The sequence below is a fragment of the Phasianus colchicus genome, chromosome 9 (genome assembly GCF_987193195.1).
Source record: "Phasianus colchicus chromosome 9, bPhaCol1.hap1.1, whole genome shotgun sequence".
NCBI classification, from domain to species: Eukaryota; Metazoa; Chordata; class Aves; order Galliformes; family Phasianidae; genus Phasianus; species Phasianus colchicus.
In genome coordinates, this window is record NC_143444.1 from 30905842 (window position 1) to 30925913 (window position 20072).

The window sequence follows — 20072 nt, forward strand, 5'->3', positions numbered from 1 at the left end:
ATAGATGGGATGAGGGTGGCTTTGTACATTTTCTAACCTCACCAAAACCACCCCGGTTGCCTGCCATATGCATGAAGCAACCTGCAGCTGGGGCAGCAAGTTCCCTTCAGTTACCTCCTGTTAAAACAACTCAGGGAGTGACTCAAGTACTCAGTCATTTCCTTCAGACAAGCAGCAGCTGCTTTGCTCCATCACCTTCCCAACACAGCAAAACTTTGAGAGAGAAAAAGCACATATGGAACATATGCTGAAGGGCTCTGGCAGTGTTGAACAAAAACTGCCAGAGCAAAGCAGAACAATTTTTTTTTTTTTTCTTTTAAGCTTTCAGAGCAAGCAATATGTTGTCCCACGGGAGACTAGTTTGGAACAATGTCCAAAAGAACTGAAAAACCTAGGGGCTTTTAAGCTGAACCTCAGACAGCTTATAACTGGACATATGGATTAGGAAAAGAGGTGTGACAGCCTCAGAATTTTAATTGTTTTTATGCTGCATTTTGAAAATCACTAACAAGGTGAAGTAATAATTAGCATCTTTGTAGTCAGGATAAGAATTCCTGCTGCAATCTGTGGCAATTCAGATGGAATCTGCCTCTTACCAAGAACAGTTGACCTGGGTTTGCTACAAGACAAAAGCAGCTTAAATTATGGAAACTGAAGGGCTGAAGAAGATAAATCTGAGTTGTCAAGGTCAAGTTTAAGCAATGGAGTTTTACCTCTGCCAACGTCTTGTCTTTCAGTGGTGTTTCTCCATTATAGCAGATTTCCCACAGCGTCGTACCAAAACTCCACTTATCTGCTGCAATGCTTAAATTCTTTGAGTCTTCAACACATTCGGGTGCAATCCAGGGGATTCGCTCCACACATTCTTAGATAAAACATAGAATCAAAGCAGTTTGGAATTAGTATGAAAGTACTTAAAAAAAAATAAATGTTTTCCAACTTATTCTTGTCTAACTGCTGCTTAACTACAACAAACTGAAGCCAAAGTATTTGTCCAGTTTCAGGAAATCTTGATTGTGAAATCCCTGTTCTCATACAGACATTTCCATGACTTTTATAAGCTCGTGGTTTGGGCCATTCAGAAGCTGAGATTCTTTCTATACCATCTTGCTGGATCTTGAGATGAAATTAAGTAAAACAAATATGACAAGCACCGACCATCAGTGACACTCCTTTGCTTCAACGTTGTGGTTTTCAGCTTCATAAAAACAGACTGCTTTTATTCTAGAGCCAGTTCTAGTTGGTACAAATGGTACTTTTCCCTTTCCCTTCCTCAATCACAATGAAGAGAGAAATCCAATTCTTGTACCATACCTTGCCTGGACAGCACAGTTATTGGTATTCCTGGGTCGCTCAGCTTTATGAAAGGACCATATTCGGTGTCAATTCCCTCTCTTGCCAGTAGGATGTTTTTAGTACACACGTTTCCATGTACCAAATCCTTATCCTCCTGTAGTAGGGTAGGAAAAGAGTGCAGTGAGTGAGCAGTGCTCTGCAAAGTGCCCTTGCTATAGCATCAGGGAACAGAACACTCCAAACTGAAACCCAAAAATACAGCTTGGAAGAAATTATCCTAGAGAAAAGCAGGACAAGGTTTTGTATTTGTGAATTTGATTAATTTTGGAAAAAATTCCTTATTCATGACAAGCAAAACTGCAGAAGTAGAACACTGCAGTTTTCAAGTACCTACAAGGAACCAATGGCAAACATAAGCACAAAGAGTATTCTTTGTGCTTGCTGATGAAAAAGGTGCTCATTACCCTCTCTAAGAGTCTCTCCTTATTTAAAGCAACACAGTAAATATTAAAAAAAAAATCCCAATACCATACTGCACAGTCCCACTCCTAATGAAGGAACTTCATTAGTAATAATGCACATGAAAATCTAGGTAACATTAGCTTGCAGCAAGCTATAGGCAATGCTTGTATCTTACCAGGTAGCTTAGCGCACTTGCAAGTTGCTTGGCTACATTGAATTTCCAGGGAGTTGTCAGGAGTTCACTTTTCCGATGCATAAACAAATCCAGAGGCCCAAATTCAACAAATTCTTCAACCATGATATCTACAAAACCAGGTACATAAATCACAGAATGGCCAGGGTTGGAAGGGACCTCAAGGATCATGAATCTCCAACCCCCTGCCACACACAGGGCCACCAACCATCCCACCTAATGCTAGACCAGGCTGCCCAGGGCCCCATCCAACCTGGCCTTGAACACCTCCAGGGATGGACGGGGCATCCACAGCCTCTCTGGGCAGCTGTTCCAGCACCTCACCAATCTCTCTGTAAAGAATTTCCCCCTGACATCCAACCTCAATCTCCCCTCCCTCAACTATAAACCATTTCCCCTCGTCCTGCAGTTATCTACCCTTTCAAAGAGTTGATTCCCCTCCCCTCTGTAGGCTCCCATAAAGTCAGTATTGCAATCACCAGTGTCTGGGTAAACAGAGTTAGCTTGTTGCCACCTTCTTCCACCTCCACCCCAATGCAAGCTGCTTAGAATGTCTTTATTTCACTTCTTTGAAGTTTATTTCAGTGCTCAAAGAGTCCAAATTGCAAAGAGAGGCTTTACGTAGTAAAATAACAGTAAACCAGAAGCAAAGCATTTCCAGAGCCTTGCCAGGGAGATGACTGCTGTTGGAAGGCTGGTTTGTACTGACACTACTGCCATCCCTTTGGCTTTCTGACCTTAAGTATCATCCTGTAAGACATGTATTCAAAGAAAGCACTGCAAAGGAAATCTGATTAATGGAAAGAACCTTGCAGCTGCCAGGCTGTTCCAATTCCGCTTCTGTTTGCTCTGAAAAGTCAAGCAAGAGATGGCAGCAGCCAACCACATCTCCCTGGAGGCCAGCTGTGATCTGAATGGCTGCCTTGTCCTTACTGAAGCCTGCTGCTTAAAAATCCCATCAAAGAGATGTTAACTGAACTCACTTTCTAAGTCACGGACGCAGACTCCATGGAGGAAGACGATGTGCTTGTGAGAAACCTGCCTCATCATGCTTGCTGCTTCAAAGAAAGCCTGTTAGAAAGGGAGGCAGATTAGCCATTAAACTGCTGATCACTGCAGCAGTCATCCATGCAGTGAACAGAATAGCAATAACATACACATTTGCAAAAGATAACTATTTTCCACAACAGGGTTTGCCATCCCACCATAGTAACAGGGCTGTGGTGAGCTGCCATGGATGCACTCACTGTTCCCTGGGTTGCATAAGCTCTTCCCTGCCCTTTTGCAGGCACTAGGTCTGAGCATCCCTGTGTGATGCATTAGCCTCTCTTTCCAGATAATTAAGCAAAATGCAAATCAAATAACTTGCTTGAGGCCATGTCAATGAGAATTGGTGAAAGACTCCCAAGTCCACTGAGAAACACAGAGGTAACTTCTGGTAGGTGGCAGTACCCTCCCTGAAATCTATCCCTCAGCTGACACAGTTCAGACCTCAGGCATGGGTATGCCTGTGCATTTCAGACCACAGCAAGGTCTGGCTCTGTTTTGCTTGTGCTTATAGCCTGCACACAAAATCAGCTTTCTAGGTAGCTCAGAGGGCTGATCCATGAGATTGGACTGCCTAAATTGCTGAGAGATACCCCAGCATTTTCCCATTCTCCTATTACATTCCCCAACCTGTTTTTCTTAGGCACTCCACAGTTACAATGTGGTGAGGCCCAGTGTTTACAGTTCAAGAAAAAAAAAGAAACACTTGCCAAAGAAATGTCTCTGTGACTGGGGTCCAAAACTTTGAGGAGCACTTTAATCTCTTTTTCATTTTGATATCCTTCATTCTCATCATCTTTGTAGTTGAGAATCCCTGAATAAATCTGTGTTCTTGTCCCTCTTCCAAGGTGTTCACCCTAAGACATAACACAGCACATATTTACAAACCAGGACATGAAACAAACAAATGTAGATTTACACAAATAGTTGAATCTGCACTCTATTCTGCCTCTCAGAATTAGCCCTACATACAGGCTTAAAATTATTACAGAGTGAAAAACCAAATGACAACGTGTTACTCTTCATTCTAGTAGTCTCTGAGAATGTTTACCACTGTAAACTCTTTTGATATTAAAGTCCTATTGCATCTTCACTAACATCAAGCAGCTTCAGTGTAATTTAACATCATTAGACTAAACATCAAATGAATAAATAGTGACTGGCCTCTGATTTACAATAAGCTGCTAGTGAGCCAATCTTTTATGTGTCTCCAAAAGTTAAAGGAAGTAATATTTCAATAGAACACTTTGTTTTGGAATGTAATTTCCTTCTAAATAAGAGAGGATTCTGTCTTGGGATATTTTTGCAGGAAGTCTGAGTGCTGACTGTTAATATACCAAACTAAAAACAATTAATATAATCCATACCTGTCTTCCTCAGTCAGTAATGCTTTTTTCCTTAAATAAATCTGACTGATTTAAGAGACAAAGGCTTTTAGAAACAGTCACTGTGATTTAAGCATTCAAACCACTGTTGTGTTTTTTAAAGCTTATTCAGGTGAACTGTCCCAATAACTGCAAATGACTAATCAGAAAATTTGGCAGTGTGCTCTATCAGTTTGGAAAACAAGATTTGAATGCCAAGACTCTTCAAATCCTTTGAATACTTTATTTCCCTGTAGGAAAAGCTGCTTGTTTCTCCAGTAGGTCAGGCTTCAAGAGATACAGGTATATTCTATGGTACAATCCAGGTCGCAAGAACAGCTCCTAAGATTTCCATCATTCTTTAAAAATAAAATTACGAGCAGCTCATTCCAAATCCATTAGAAAATTGCTCCAATATCCATTTGTGCAATATCCAACCAGCCAGAATGAGGTGATTTTATATAACCTGAGCATGGAGGGCTGCCACACTGGGTGGATTTCAAGACACAAACACCTACCTGCATTATTTCTTCTTTGCGGATTCGATGGAAGCTGAGCTGCCCTAGATGATAAGCAGGCTGACATTCCTGAGCCTTCTTGGTTGCAACCAGCAAGTTGGAGATTTCTGGAAGGTGAGGAGAGAAAATATTCTTGAAGACTTCACAAAGATAACTCCGTACATTCACCTTTCTCAATCAGCTACATTTCTGTACATGCATGCTGCAAAGTAAATTTCCAAATGAGAAGGAAGAAAGGAAGAAACTGATTTAACTCCTGGACAGGTATCTTCTGCTCATCGTTCCACAGAGAATTCACCAAAATAGAGCTATATATTTTATATTATATATATATAATCTTATATACATTATCCAGAGCACTGGATACTGTATATAAGGCCCTGTTACTGCCACAGGTTGGGTAAAATAACACACATCCTCCACTTTGCCTCCAAGTGTGGCCCCTTTCGGTGTGCAGATGGGGATGAGATTGCTGGAGCCTCTTTCTTCACCTCCTTGAAAGTTTCTTTAAAGTGCTTAGGGAGACACTAACATCTATGTTCAAAGCATAAGACTTAAATTAGGGAATAGGAAATGAACAGAAGGAAAAGATTCAAAAGCCTGCTGCTGCTTCCCTGCACAGCTTCTGGTTAGGGAGAAGCACGGATAGATCTAGACAATTCATTAATTAATAATTTTGTCTTCCTGTTTTGGTAGCTGACATTATTTATTACAATATAATGACTTTAAATGTCTGTGTACATCTGGCTCTCCTGTTACTGGGAGAATATATCTGCATCAGGACTCAGAAAGCAAACAGTACCAGACTGTATATTCAAAGCACAGTTTTCATACTTGTGAGAAATATATTTGTGAGATTCCAAAAGAAAAAGAAAAAACAGTCAGAGAGGAGACAGAATATGGAACAGCTAGGATAATACCCTGGGTGGTCCCACTGAAGTTCAGAGGTGCCACTGTCCTGACTACAGGAAACACAATGTGCTACCAAAACACTGAGGTGGGCAGAAAACTCCCTGAACTGTTCTAAGTATTCCAAATACAGCTGTCACAGTCTAATCAGCAGGTCAAAAAGTTTAATCTCTCCATGCCTCACACAATTACCAGTGTTCTTCAGAAGTGTGGACAACACAGAGTACTCTGCTCTAAGACCTAAACAAGCAGGTAATTAATGCAACTCAGTTACTCCCCTCATTCTAACAGGAAACCATTATCTGATCGACCCAACGATGCCCACTGTTTCCTCTTTCATATAACATACAGCTGCAAGACAATTGCACCTTACAGCAAACAGTTCTGGTAAGTGTTGGCAGTAGTAGTTGAACGAATGCACATTCATCATCTAAACTTTGATCTCACAGATAAATCCAACTGATGTAGAAGTGCTCTGCTCAATAACAGCTCCAGTTTAAATCTTCCTCAGTGCTTTGTGAACATTAATAAAGTAAACAGCACATCACTGTTATAACAAGCAAGCTCAAACCCAAGGCTGCCACACAACACACTGCAGGCCACAAGCCTCCTTAGCTGGAACTCGGGCCACATGGCCAGGCATACGTGACTTAGTGGAGAAAAGGAAGAACCTTATAAGGGCCTCACTTTGACACAGCACTGCAGCCCATGACTCAGAGTCAGCTGTGACATTTTGGTTTTAAACAAATCTAGAGCTGAGCCTCTGCCATCGATACTGCAGGGGCCAGTTTTGAAGCTGCAAAAGGGGAACCACTGTCATTAGAAAGTTCATACAAACAATGCTCTTGATAAACGCCAGCCCATGAACATCCTGTGCTGACCTTGTGGCATTAAAGGGAAACCCCTAAAGCCTTGTTCACAGTGCTTGTTTTTTGCTTTTGGACAAAGCTCCCTCTCTACAGAGAAGCAATAAGTAATATAAAAGAGCTTCACACAAGAACACATGTAAGAGAAGACACTAAGAATGCTTCCTATTGCTGAAGCTTCTTATTTCTCTTAAAGGACAGAGGCTACCTCTTGGCTTTGGTTGGCAGCACCTCTTCAGTGTAAAGCTGATGTTGTCTGTGCGAAGGATTTGTCCTTTCAGGTGATCCATCAGCTCTTTTAAGGATGCAAAAGATCTGTTTGAGCCATGTAGGAAGTACCCGCCTTTCTTCACCTCAATCTGGAAGTTCTTGTACTGGACTGAACTATTTATCATCTGTGATTAGAGAAGGGAGGGGGAAACACAAGCAAAATACTGATCATTGAAGTGAAAGAACATCTGTAGGAGTGAATAAATTTATAAAGCCTTTGAATTCACATCCAGGACCAGTTAATCATTTGCTCCTGTGCTGGGTTCCTGTAAAATTCCAACAGTGCAGGAGAAGGCTCCACAATTCCTGTAGCCTTCAGTCCCCAGAAGGAGTGGAAGAAGAGCAACATGAAGATGCAAACCTCTAACAAGTCCAAATTTTATTTGGTTAAGAATTGTCAAATCTGGAGCATGGTTTCAAAATCTCAACTTAAAAACAGCAAGAATGCCTTTTGCAGCTTGGGCTGTCTAACAAAGGAACAAGATTTCAGGCTGTGCTTCAGATCCTGCAGTTCACACAGAGGTACTGGGGTAGGATGACTTTTGTATTGGTTACTTGGTGTTACTGTAATTATGTTCACAGAACTAAATCCACGCTCAAGGAGCATTAGGTAAGGTGCAGCAGCAAATTCTGTCTGCTGTTTTCCCAGCAGATGAGTTGACAAAGCTGAATTTGCTTGCAAGTTCACGTAGTCTTATTGCTATGAAAGGAAGTGCTCTGGCTGTAATAAATGATATTTTCAGAGAGAGCACAAAAGCCTGGGGAAAACAAAGCTCTGAGTACAAATGTCCTCCATTTGCTGCATCTGCTGTCAGGAAAAGCTAAGAGAGATTCCCTACAGAATGCAAACATAGCAATATGGATGATGGGGAAGCACCAGTCTTCACTCACTACTAGATCACTACTGGGAATGCCACACCTGACGTACCTCTGGGCCTTCAAAACAAGTCACTGTCATGAGGATGTGGTTAAAGTTTGTGCAGCTCCACCTCAGCACATACATTCCTGCTTCATTCCCTTCCTGTCGCAGTTTGTTGATGGCATATTCAGTGCTGAAAGAGTCAATGTGAAAGGGAGGAAAACCATTAAAAGAGCAGAGCAGTTGCATCCATAACCTATTAGTAAATACACAGGAGAGTAATCCTATATTTAGAATGAAATCAAACACCCACAACTCAAAAATATTTACACTATTATTAAAATGTAATTTGAGTGCATTACACACTCTCACATTTTTATTTTTTTTTTTACATGAGAACAAAGAAGGAAAGATATATTGCATGCTCAGTGGGGAAATTCTGCTTCCACCACAGTGCATATGCAAATTCTCTTCTAGTTTCTATATGCTGCATCTAAAAATATAAAAGCCAAGAAGGTGGACAGAAAGGAGAATAATTCCTTCAGTAAAAAAAATAAACATAAGCATTGCACATCCATCCACTTACTCCTAGGGCCAGTGTAAAGAAAGATTATGTTTGGTTGCCTAAAATATTCCTGCCTGCTCCAGTGACGATTAGTGAAATAAGTCTCAAAGTACTCCTGCATGAGGAAGCACTGGCTTTATAGATAAGTAAGCTGACGAGGAGACAACTGGTGATTTTTTTTCATGGAATTAGGAGTAACAAAAGTTGTCTTACAGCCTTTTGGTAACTAATTCTGGTCACTACAGGAACCTATCAAATGTCAGACTTCCTCAGTGTATTCAATATGCAGCAGAATTAGAAGACTAATTATTCAAGTGGGTAAAATAAACAAGTTCACTAACCAAATGGGTCCATGGCAACCATTTTTTATGTTGTGTTCTATCAGTGGAGGAGCCACATCTGTGCAGAGATAATGGTGGGCATCTGCTGTAAGTCTGAAGTATCCATCTACTAATGACGCAAATGACAGAGCTTCATCATGTGAGGACAGTTTTAATTCCTACAAGAGAAAGATATTTTAGTCAAGAATACAGTTCTGTTAAAGCACTGCAGGAAGGTTTCAATATCCAGCAGTTTTTTTCACAGTGGGTACAAAATTGTGCAGAAACATATGACAGAAAATCATTCAGGAGGCCAACAGTGACCATTCTCTACTCTCCTCACTTATTACTGGCTAGAAACTTTCATTCTCCTATGAGAACACGAGTCCTGTTCAGATCTGTAATGCAAGCTCTTGTGCTAATCTTTGTGAAGCCACACTAATTCAAGACAAGGGCAGTCATGTAGGATGGGATGTGAAGCCTAGGGACAACCCAAGCAGTCAGGACACTAAAATTGGGTACCTATGAACTCACTTTCCTTCCTCTCTCTCCAAGGGTTCCTCTGCCATCCTTACTGAGCTCATCTTCAATCTGCTTCTGGTAATCCAAGCTGCACGTGGGAAGGTCACAGGTTGAGAAATGTAGCTAAGGAGGTCACCAAAAGCTTGGGGAACTGATAAATACTGGTGGCATGCAGTAACAAATGGAGAGAAATAACCATCCTCATCAAGTTGCTACCCTTCCAAGCAGTGCTTTTGCATTTGTACAGTGATGAAGACAACATATTGAACTGTTATTCAAGAGTCTCATTAGAAAATGTTCCCCAGAGAGGTTGGCACCTCTTGCCCAATAACACCACGTCACCAAAGCCACCCACAGGAGGGAAAACTATCCAGGTTTGGTTCTTACCATTTTTTTGTTATCCTGCTTGTTAATGCTAACCGTAGACTCCTTGATGACAATGTGAGTGATTTCAGGAAAATAGGAAAAATTGTTCCACAAATCTCGGGTTTTGTATCTATCTTCATCCTTTTTGATTTTGCCATCAGATTTTTTCTTCTTCTCTTTCTCAGTCTGTACAGACTGCAAACACATTTGGGACAAAAGTATATTAATAAAAGCAATCTGACAGTGTCTGAAAATCATTTTTTAGCAGTTGTTATGCCCCCCCAAAGTAACCTTCAAATTCCAGGGATACTCACATTTGGCTTGAGCCTCCACTGAATTCCATTGTTTCCTGTCACGATGACTTCATATAGTGGAATGATCTCACCGTCTCCACAATTAAATCTATTTATTTCACTCTCAGATGAAATAAGCAGAGATGAAGTCTCAAAAATTTCTGCTCCATAATATTTAGTCAAAGTCTCCATTGTTGATAAGTATTTAACTTTCAGATCGCGTGGAGACACACTGCTGTCACAAATGGTTTTATTGTTGAACTCTTTAAGGAAATGCTTGAAAACGTTATTTATCCGAATCCTGGTTAAGAAATTCCTCTGCCTGATAGTCTTGTTCAAAGTTTCAGGAATATAATGTTTATAACTAGAAGGAAAAACAATGCTAGGCGTTAATATGTTGTTTCCTAAGTTTGTAATTCTAAAACGTGCTAATTGCTTACATTTTGAAAGTAATTTACAGAGTACAGGATGCAGCAAAGCACTGTGCACTTGGTGTCTTGGAGCTTCTAATCCCTGCACAGTCACACACTGGAAAGTAAAATGCTTAAGATCCCTTTTGGAAGCCAAATGCAGCATATCCAACAGTGTTCACAGAATCACAGAATGGCCAGGGTTGGAAGGGACCTCAAGGATCATGAATCTCCAACCGCCTGCCACACACAGGGCCACCAACCATCCCACCTAATGCTAGACCAGACTGCCCAGGGCCTCATCCAATCTGGCCTTGAACACCTCCAGGGATGGACGGGGCATCCACAGCCTCTCTGGGCAGCTGTTCCAGCACCTCACCACTCTCTCTGTAAAGAATTTCCCCCGACATCCAACCTAAATCTCCGTTCCCTCAACTATAAACCATTTTCCCTTGTCCTGCCGTCTCTCACCCTTTCAAAGAGTTGATTCCCCTCCTGTCTGTAGGCTCCCTTTAGGTACTGAAGGCTGCAATGAGCTCACCCCGCAGCCTTCTTTTCTCCAGGCTGAACAAGCCCAGCTCCCTCAGCCTGTCTTCATAGGGAGGTGCTCCAGTCCCCTGATCATCTTTGTGGCCCTCCTCTGGACCCTCTCCAACAGCTCCCTGTCTTTCTTGTACTGGGGGCTCCAGACTTGGACGCAGTGTTATCCCAACTTACCTGATATCTTTGGGCAGCTCTGGCAGCTTCACATTTTTCTTGATAGCATAGTGAGAGATTGCAAGCACAGCCATTCCCAGACACTCATTTTCAATTTCATGAACTTCTTGATCATTTTTAGGGTCACGGATTGGTGCCAGTCCCTTCACTAAGTCATACTGACCCTTAAGAGGAAGCAAAAAGAAGAAAAAAAAAAGTTACTTCATCTGACATTCGTCATACTAACAACCAATGGCACAACAAAACTGAAAGTGGAGACCAGAAGGGGCAGGATTGTGCAAGAGATGCCATCTTCTCTTAGACCAGTCAGTGTAGGCAAGTCACTCCACAAAGCTGCCAATTTGAGAAAGATCAACATTTATGCCTTACAGAAGTGCTTTACAATTATGGTTTGTGGAACGGGTGGAATCACCACACATCATCTCCTCTCATCCACAGCACTTAGACTTTCCACCAAGAAAGCGTGTAGACTCCCAGGCAGAACACCTGCACTGCCCAGAAACCCTTCCAACCCCCCTTTCCTTTATAATGAAATTCACTTTTCCTTTTTAAATTAACTAAAGCACACCCTTGTAGCACCATCATAATATTTTTTCTGTATGCAACGAATACTTTCCCTCCCTGTTTTACCTTCCCTTCCCTTCATCACCTGATCCTATGAACTCCATGCACTCATTCTTCAAGTCACAGCTCAAAGCTTTAAGAGTCAGAAACATACATGGTCATCAAAGCACACAGATATCTCTGTGCCTTGTACTAACATGAATACTTTCCTATTTGTCTTTTTTAAAAGACGTGGTGACCAAAAGTAACACTCAGCCTGATACAATATTGTCTGGAAATATTCATTACCTCACTCATACTGTGGATTCACAACAGAAAAACGAGTGTTTGCTGGAGCAGCTCCATGCCATCTCACTTCTGAAGGACACAACAGTATTTCAAAGTCTGAAAACTCCGTAGCTGCTGTACTCAGAACTAACTGCAATCATGTTTTTCTCCAGTGCATTTAATTTGCTCATTTCACAAGCCTTCATCAACTTCAATCTTCCACTTCCCATCGTCGAAACCACAGTGCCTGATTTGCAAAACCACTGGTGTGTACATAACCTTTGTTTTGATGGGGAGCACAGCTTTCTGATATGGGAACCCCATGTGTTTGGAATGAGCAGCACGCAGCACGCTGCCAGCAATTGGGAGGCACAGCAGGAGAGAAGAACTGCACGTAGGCAGGCTGTGTGGCAGTGGCATTATGAGTCAATTTTTTAACATCACACAGTAAAATAGACTCATTAAACAGACACAGTGTCATAGATTTAGTAATGCTACTGTTCATCTGTCCGACTATAGATGTCACTCACTATAGGTGTCACTAGAGATGTCACAGTCATTCTGAGCAAATTTTTCACAAAGGAAATGATAGCATTTCTATTAAAAAAATAGTTAATATTAAAGAAAGTGTGCTGTAAAAAAAACTAGCCCTTCTTGGACTGTAAGGCAGTTTCTTTATGTGTTGCACATAGGGTTAGACTGTTCTTCACATAGCAAATTTCTCCACAATGTGGAAGTAAACCCTCACCATCACCAACAGGTAAGCTTAAACATATATTACAGTTGGAAAACAGGTTTTTTTAAGCAGAGAACACCTACTGGATCAAATAGCTTTCAGGTGGGTGGAACTGCACAACCCCCTGCATGCAACTCCCTACCTGTGCAAAGATGTATTCCAGTGAGCTTGCATCCAGGATTGGGGTTCCTTCTGGCACCAGCTTCTTGTCGTAAGAGTTCTTTGACTTCTTTGGGGTATGCCTCCACACTGAAGGTTCGTTTTCACTAGTTCCATGCCAGTTTGTGAAGTAGTATCTTACAAGAAAAAGAAGGATGAACTTAAAAAAAATAAAACATTTGTGGGAAAATCCTCTATTTACATTGGATACCTATTTTAAACCTTCAGAAGATCACGTACACATCAAAACCCTTCACTCTTCTGCTTCAGTGAAGTCAATATGCCTCTACTGAGCACTGTTTGGTGTTTGCATTCCAAGATAAATGGCTCAGCTGAAGGATTAACAGGGCTTCAAACCTCCTCCTCTGTGGACACTGAGCGCTTCCCTTTGGGCTGCAGCTGGAAGCAGCCATGCACTGGGATTTCTGCTTCCCTTTGGCCGGGATGAAGATGGTGAAAAAGCAACTGACTCCAATCATCCAGCTTTTAAGTTACACGGTCAATCTTCTACGTGTATTGCAAACAAGCTTTTTACTCATATCTGCACACAAATCTATTCAATTAAAAACCCACTAAAAGAGTTGGCATCTGCTGCAAATTAATGAAATTGTTGAGATCAAGCCTCTGTTAGAGGCTGTTGAAAAATCTTTGCCTGAATTACCTCAGAAATCTGTTTTTCTCTGGGTTCTGTTAAGACATTAAATCAAGTGAACTTTAGTTAAATCTGGTTTGAATCAATGTGCTTTAAGAGAGTTCATGCCCTGCGCACGATGCTGACGTACTTACAATTAGAAGGGCAGAGCAGAGCAGATTACTCAGCTCTAAGTAGGAAGGATTTCAGTAAGAATAGGCCATTCTCACTCCAGAAAAGTACTCGGCAGTAATCAGAACAAGCAGTGCAGGAGGACTTACTAATACAATGGGAGGTGAAAAGGAGACATTCATAGAATCCTAGAACGGCCTGGGTTGCAAAGGAGCACAAAGCTCACCCAGTTCCAACCCCCTGCTGTGTGCAGGTCACCAACCAGCAGCCCAGGCTGCCCAGAGCCACATCCAGCCTGGCCTTGGATGCCTGCAGGGATGGGGCATCCACAGCCTCCTTGGGCAACCTGTGAACAGTGCCTCACCATCCTCTGAGTGAAAAACTTCCTCCTCATATCCAACCTAAACCTCCCCTGTCTCAGTTTAAAGCCATTCCCCTTGTCCTATCCCTATCCACCCTCACAAACAGCCGTTCCCCTCCTGTTTCTACGCTCCCTTCAAGTACTGGAAGGCCACAATGAGGTCTCCCTGCAGCCTTCAAGCCCAGTTCCCTCAAGATTTCTTCATAGCAGAGGTGCTCCAGCCCTCTGAGCATCTTAACAACCCTCCTCTGATTCCTGATGCAGTGACCACAGCCAGCTTCATATAATTTTACCACTACCTCCTGACAACTGAGCTGCTAAAGCTTTCAAAGTCTGCCTAAATGCGTGATTAACAAAATCACAGGGAAACTTGAGTGACCAAACAAAGGAAGCATTATAGATTAAAGACACTGTATTGTGTTTTTGTCCTTTCTTTCTTTCTTATAAGTCCCATTAAAAAAAGCATACATATATATATAGCATGGGCAGGAACACCCATACACAACTATGCCAAAAACTCCCAACGAGGACAGCAAGGCACTGCAGAAATCCTTTGGTCCAAGCACAAAAAGCAAAGCAAAGAAAAATCTCTGCCTCCAGGAAATTAAGTTTGTTTTCACATGCTCCATTATAAGGTGGAAGATAATTAATAATTCAAATTCTTTTGGTATTTCCTGAAAATAATTATGGGCAAGGTTACGTGTATTGTTTATAACTTAGTGGATAACTTGTTCCTTTACTATTAAATGTCTTAATTAAGACAACATTTATAAGTTGCAATAAAAATTTCCCCATTGTTTGTGGAATCACATAAACAAAGCAGGAGAGTCTCTGCCTTGAACAAAATGATGGGCTTGTGGTAGAGAGGACTTTATTCCACTTTCACAACCAGAAATGGGAGCACGAGCTTCCAAGTTCAGAGGTTCTGCAGAAGACCTGGAAAGGAGATCCAAGATTCATTCAGTCTGACCAAGGGATGCTCTTCTCTTTTTCCTCTAGTGACTGTGAGGGCTCTTCTTTCCCACATTTCCAAAAACATCTGCCTCAGGTCCCTTTGGCACGCCAAGCAATGCTGCTACCACTGGCTTAAACAGTGTCCAGCTATGAGATGGTTAAACTCCTCCATCAGCCTGTGTGCTAATGAGGCAGGATGTTACAAAATACTGTGGTTTCTTTTGTTGTAGACTCCTTTTTCACTTGATGCAAGTGAAAGAAATATGGGGCTTGTAGCAAAGATTGTAGTGAAAAAGCAAAGTCCTTTTAAAACAAAATGAGAAGCGTATCAGTGGGCATGGATTAATGGGGAGGGCAGGGTGGGAAGTCCACACCATCAGAAACCAAACATCAAGCTTTCAGCAGTGGAAGAGAAATCTAACATCTAAAAGCATTTCAAACCGCTGAGTCACATACCTTCATTTCAGAGATATAATATTCATAGAACTTGGCTACATCAGATCTATCAGCGTAATGACATTTCAGCAATGAGGCTGTCCACATAAAACTGATTTGTCTCTGAATGACTCCACACAATCTGATACACTATTAAAAAATCCCAAGCTGTATCCCTTTCTCAAAAGGAATTCTGCTCCGAATAAACAATATTATAATAATAATAATAGAGGAGTTTCACAATCCTGTGCTGTTCTTCAGTGCCCAGCCCTACCCTGCTCAGGTGCCCAAGCCAAGGCACACAATGATCATAAAGGAAAGAAAGGAAAACCCCCATTTCACCAATGCACTACAGCACTGCTGGGGAGACTGGAATGCTTAGATTTTAGCACCTTCATTTATATAATCTCTTTCTAAAAGCATATGAAATTACTTTTAATACAAATTATTGGCCCAAAGTTTGCCCGTTTTCATGCATAAAGTACATCAGACAAAAGAGAATTCCCTGCCAAACTTCAAATCCCAACTCCAGAGCTTAAAAAAAACAAACCACCATAACTACAAATGCATTTTCCATGGCTTCACTCCGTGTTAATTTAGAATCAAAAACTAAAAAGATCCAGAAAATGAAGTTCAGTGTCAAGCAATTCTGCCCCTGTCGTTAACATCTGATAGGGCTGTAAGAGTTGCAGTGCCAGTGCAAGGACCTGGGGCGAGTATTCCTTCCTACTTGAAGCAGAAGCATGCCAACACAGAGCAGAAACCATTTATTTAAGAATGAAGTTATCCAAAGCATCGAGTTCCTAATCACAGGATAAAAATATATATTTTTTCTTTTGCAGAGCAAAGCAGACTGCATCAAAAATTTTCGTATCAGGGAAAACATCCCAGGCCCAGATCGAACCAAGAATCTTTTTTATTATCAGTATACTGTTAATCTGGCTGCTCTTAAAGCAAGAAAGGGCACTTAATGCTCTGTAAGAGGGCATCAGAGTCCTCCCAGCTTTCTTGTGAGTCACTCAACCCCATTATTGTGCGCTGTTTATCTGCCAAACTTAATCACAGCTGTTTAAATCCAAGATAAACTGAGACTGAGTCATTAATGCTGCTAAATAGACAGCGGTACAGACAAGGAAAAGACAATTAGTATCCTTTTCCTCTTTTAATATAGGTATCAGTACCATCATTATTTGAAATGCAAAGACCTTTTTGTCAACTGTGGGTAATTTTTCCCTGTAACAATTCATCCAACAATAACAACAATTCTGTCCTAGCACAGATTGCAATCAGCAGAGGAATACCTCAAAGTTAAAAGATCATGATTACAAAGCTCTCTGCATAAGGAAAAGGGTTGGTATCCTCCAACAAGCCTAGAGAACAGCTTGGATGTACAGCCTTCAACAGCTTCATTCAACAGCTGTCATACTGCTGCTTTCACTTGCCAGTGGATGAGGACTAGAATGCCCACCCTGCCCCACACATCTCAGCAAAGTATGTGCTATACTTCAAGATTAACTCCTGCAGTTCAACCTGATGGCACGCATAAAGGACAAAGATCCCATCAAAAAGGGTTTGGATTTTCTGGTGCTTTCTGCAGTCTAATAACTGCCACCCCCAGTTAGGCGACATGGATTCCCCTACAGCCCTACAGGAGAATATCAAAAGTGACAGCACGTTGCTTTCTCCTTTCACGTTAATAGCAAAATTCCCACTGACTTCAGCAGGAGTTCAGTTCGTTATGAGTCCTTCAAATGGAAACAGAAACATACAAAACATGATAAAACAACATTTCTGAGCCTTTTTTTTTTTCTTTTTTCCTCACTTCAGTCACCTACAGCTTCATGAATATAAGTTCTTGTGGTTTTCAACTTCTGGTGTGTTTTCAAGGTAGTATCACTGAGATGGAAAAAAAAAAATCAGGAGACTTTTTAAGCTTTTCCCATTAATTTTTTATCTGTGGTGTGAAGGACAAGCTGTCGCTTTTGGTTTTGCTTTTCAGCTTCTTCAGTGAGCTCAGTAGTATGAGTAAGAGCAACTACGTATTGTTAAGAAAAACCCATGGTCATTTTTCAGATGTTTTGCACTTACCTCATTCGATAATAGAGTCGATGCGATGTCTTTTCATCTATCTTAAAGACCTGGTTTGGTGCATACCAGAGCCTTCTGTTCTCATCAAACAATGCAAAGAGATTATGGCACAGAGGAGATATAGCTGTCAGAGGAAAGTAAGGAAGCATGTCAGTTCACAAGGCTACCAGATACATGGACGAAAATACAAATGCATTAGGCAACCATCTATCATGCAACCTATACCACACAAAGAAACTGACACTAGGATGAGCTTAAAACAAGCATGAGAAAGACATGGCTAAAGGGAGGATGCAAACTGTGTACTGGTTGACTCCACTGGTTCTCAGGTATTAAACAGTCTGACATTTCAGCTATTCCTAGCATGAAACTTATACTGAAGTTGAGATTTTGCCAAGGCCCAATGAAAAGAGAATGAAGAGGAGTCTTAAAAAATTACATTTTTTCCAGATCACAGAAATGGGTGTTCTAAGAAAACTACAACTTTATTCTCAGTTTCACTTGATGAATAAATTCCACTCCCATCATTGATAAGAGAAGATCCTAGGGAAACATTCAAAATTGCTTTCTCATCAGCAAAGAGGCACAAAGCACTTCAATTTTCCATTCAGCAGAGGGTTTTCCAACAAGGAACAGGCTCTAACTGGTAGGTGTAGGCTGACCTGCGTTAACCTTTGCATTTGCACTGCCCCAGAGAGAAGCAGGTTATGGTTTCCTTACAGAGGTACGGCTGTTTCAATTCCTTGCTCCTGTTTCCTGCTCAGTAAGAGGCAGAACCTTTGTGCAGAAGCCCTGTCTGCCAAGCAGCTCTGCTCCACGCATGTGCCTAAGTGCCTTTCTGAATCCGTGCCAATGGCAGAGTCCTACAGAACTCAGTGAAACCATTTCTGTTTCAAACTGAGGACAGAGAGATCAAAAGCGAAGAAGACGAGGAAATCAAATCTGAATAATCTAATGGTGAAGCTGACAGCAGGTGGGGCTGGGCAGCCACAGCTTTCTGCAGGCCAACCAGCAGCACGCAGATGCCAGCAGAGGTTTAACTACCCAAGCTGCAACTTGCAGCAGAGACCAACATCTCCAGCTTGCTGAAATGGGTAAAACTTTTGTACCTTCCAGCATCTGCTGTGGACTTAGCAAAAGCCAAGAGGAGGCAGACTGAAGTTCCCTTAAGGAAAGCTCACCTGAAGTCACTTCTTTAAAGGTTTTAAATTTCTGACAGCAATTACTGGCAGCAATTGCACAGTCTATGGGTTCACAGCTCTATAAACAGCAGCAGCTCATAGCTCCTGCGTGCTGACACAAACAGGTGTGCCTTAAGCAGTCATTAAAACAATTCAAAAGCAATATGAGGACTTATTTGATGAGATCTGTCCTTCAGACTCCCAGCATTCCCCTCTTTGGAACGGAGGAGAAGTAATTAGGGAAATGAACTGGAGGATACTCAGCGTCAGAAGAACCAAGGTGACATGGGAAAGGAAAACATTGGAAGCCCCATAAGCCCACAAGCAGGCAGGTAGCCTGTTTGTATGGCCAGCTTTACCACTCCCAGAACACTGAATAGTAATTGGTGTTCCAGGAAGCCTGGGGAATATGACATTTGGACTAGGGGGGAAGGAGGAATGACACAAAGGACCTCAGGATTGTAAATATAAAAGCACACTGGAACCTAGATTCGTAAGGTTTAAACATAGATTAAATCTGCTGATTCCAATCAAATAATTAAATACTATTTTGCTGGGTCAAGGAACACAGTGAAAAAGCAAGACATTTTCATTATGCATTTCTGTATGACCACAATTGTACAAAGTTCAGAAAACCTTACTGGTGAGTTATTAATACTATGGATATTGTAACTGTTAGTGTTAGGCAACAAACGAGAAAATTAAAACTGGGAAAGGAGCAAATTGATGTATTTTCTCTCATTAGCCCTCTCCAAAATAACATGGAACACACCTCACAGGCTTACCAGCTAGTGTCATAAGTAAAAACATCTTTATGTAACTTATTTGTATACTGTGTCCTCCTAAAGGAAGCCTGATTCCATCCCATTAAAAGAAAAAAATGCCAGTATTTGCCAGAAGCCAGGCTGGGAGATAATCGTGTTACATGAACTCAGGAAAGTCTCTTCCATTTCTTCTACTCTGAACAGTTTAAGAACTGCCAGAGCAGCCATTGGCAAAGATTTCCATCCTAAGCAATATACCACGCATGTTTTTCCTATGATCACTGACTTATACTCAGAGAAGGATGTATCACTTGTAACACTGTCAGCCTTGTCATTGAAAACTCATACAAAACCCAGATACTCACAGCACTTCTGGGCAGCTTCAATGCACAGCTCCTCCGAGGTAAACTCGCCACTGGTGTAACAAATGGGGCTTTTATCTTGCAGGTAGAAAAGTATTTCTAAGCCCTGATGCTGAGCTTCCAGGTTTACTTCGCTCTTCTTTGTGCTCCTCATTTTTGCACAGAAAGCCATGGCTTTGCAGTCTTCTTTTACGTTTAGATACTGAAAGCAGAGGAAAAAAACAGTTAAAGAAAACACGATGAAGGAGAGTGTGATTGATTTGGTTCCACGCTTCTGGTTGTTAGCTCAGTAGCAAGTACTCCATATTAAGCAAAAGACAAAAGGAAAGAAAAAAATGTGACTGAAAATAGACTGTTTAGGTCACAGAATAAATAAAATGCAATTCATAGATAAGAGATTGCTCAAAGGCAAAAAATTCAGAGCTAAGTTTGGCTCTAAGTTTTGGTTCATCCTTATTTCT

The 20072-nt window shown here is 41.4% G+C and overlaps 1 protein-coding gene across 2 annotated transcripts in view; it reads right to left on the reverse strand.

Annotated features, from left to right (window-relative positions):
- The window catches only part of JAK1 (Janus kinase 1), a 57338-nt gene that overhangs the window by 6926 nt on the left and 30340 nt on the right, over positions 1-20072 (reverse strand). For both annotated transcript variants that reach the window (XM_031603838.2, XM_031603829.2), the window contains exons 3-17: positions 19615-19813; positions 17305-17428; positions 12687-12840; positions 10978-11141; positions 9872-10214; positions 9579-9752; positions 8691-8848; positions 7854-7977; positions 6864-7050; positions 4881-4987; positions 3709-3855; positions 2935-3022; positions 1934-2061; positions 1315-1450; positions 714-865 (exon numbers count right to left, since the gene is read on the reverse strand). In XM_031603838.2, coding sequence (XP_031459698.1) covers positions 714-865; positions 1315-1450; positions 1934-2061; positions 2935-3022; positions 3709-3855; positions 4881-4987; positions 6864-7050; positions 7854-7977; positions 8691-8848; positions 9579-9752; positions 9872-10214; positions 10978-11141; positions 12687-12840; positions 17305-17428; positions 19615-19813 — 2385 coding nt within the window. The remainder of the gene's footprint in view (positions 1-713; positions 866-1314; positions 1451-1933; positions 2062-2934; positions 3023-3708; positions 3856-4880; positions 4988-6863; positions 7051-7853; positions 7978-8690; positions 8849-9578; positions 9753-9871; positions 10215-10977; positions 11142-12686; positions 12841-17304; positions 17429-19614; positions 19814-20072) is intronic.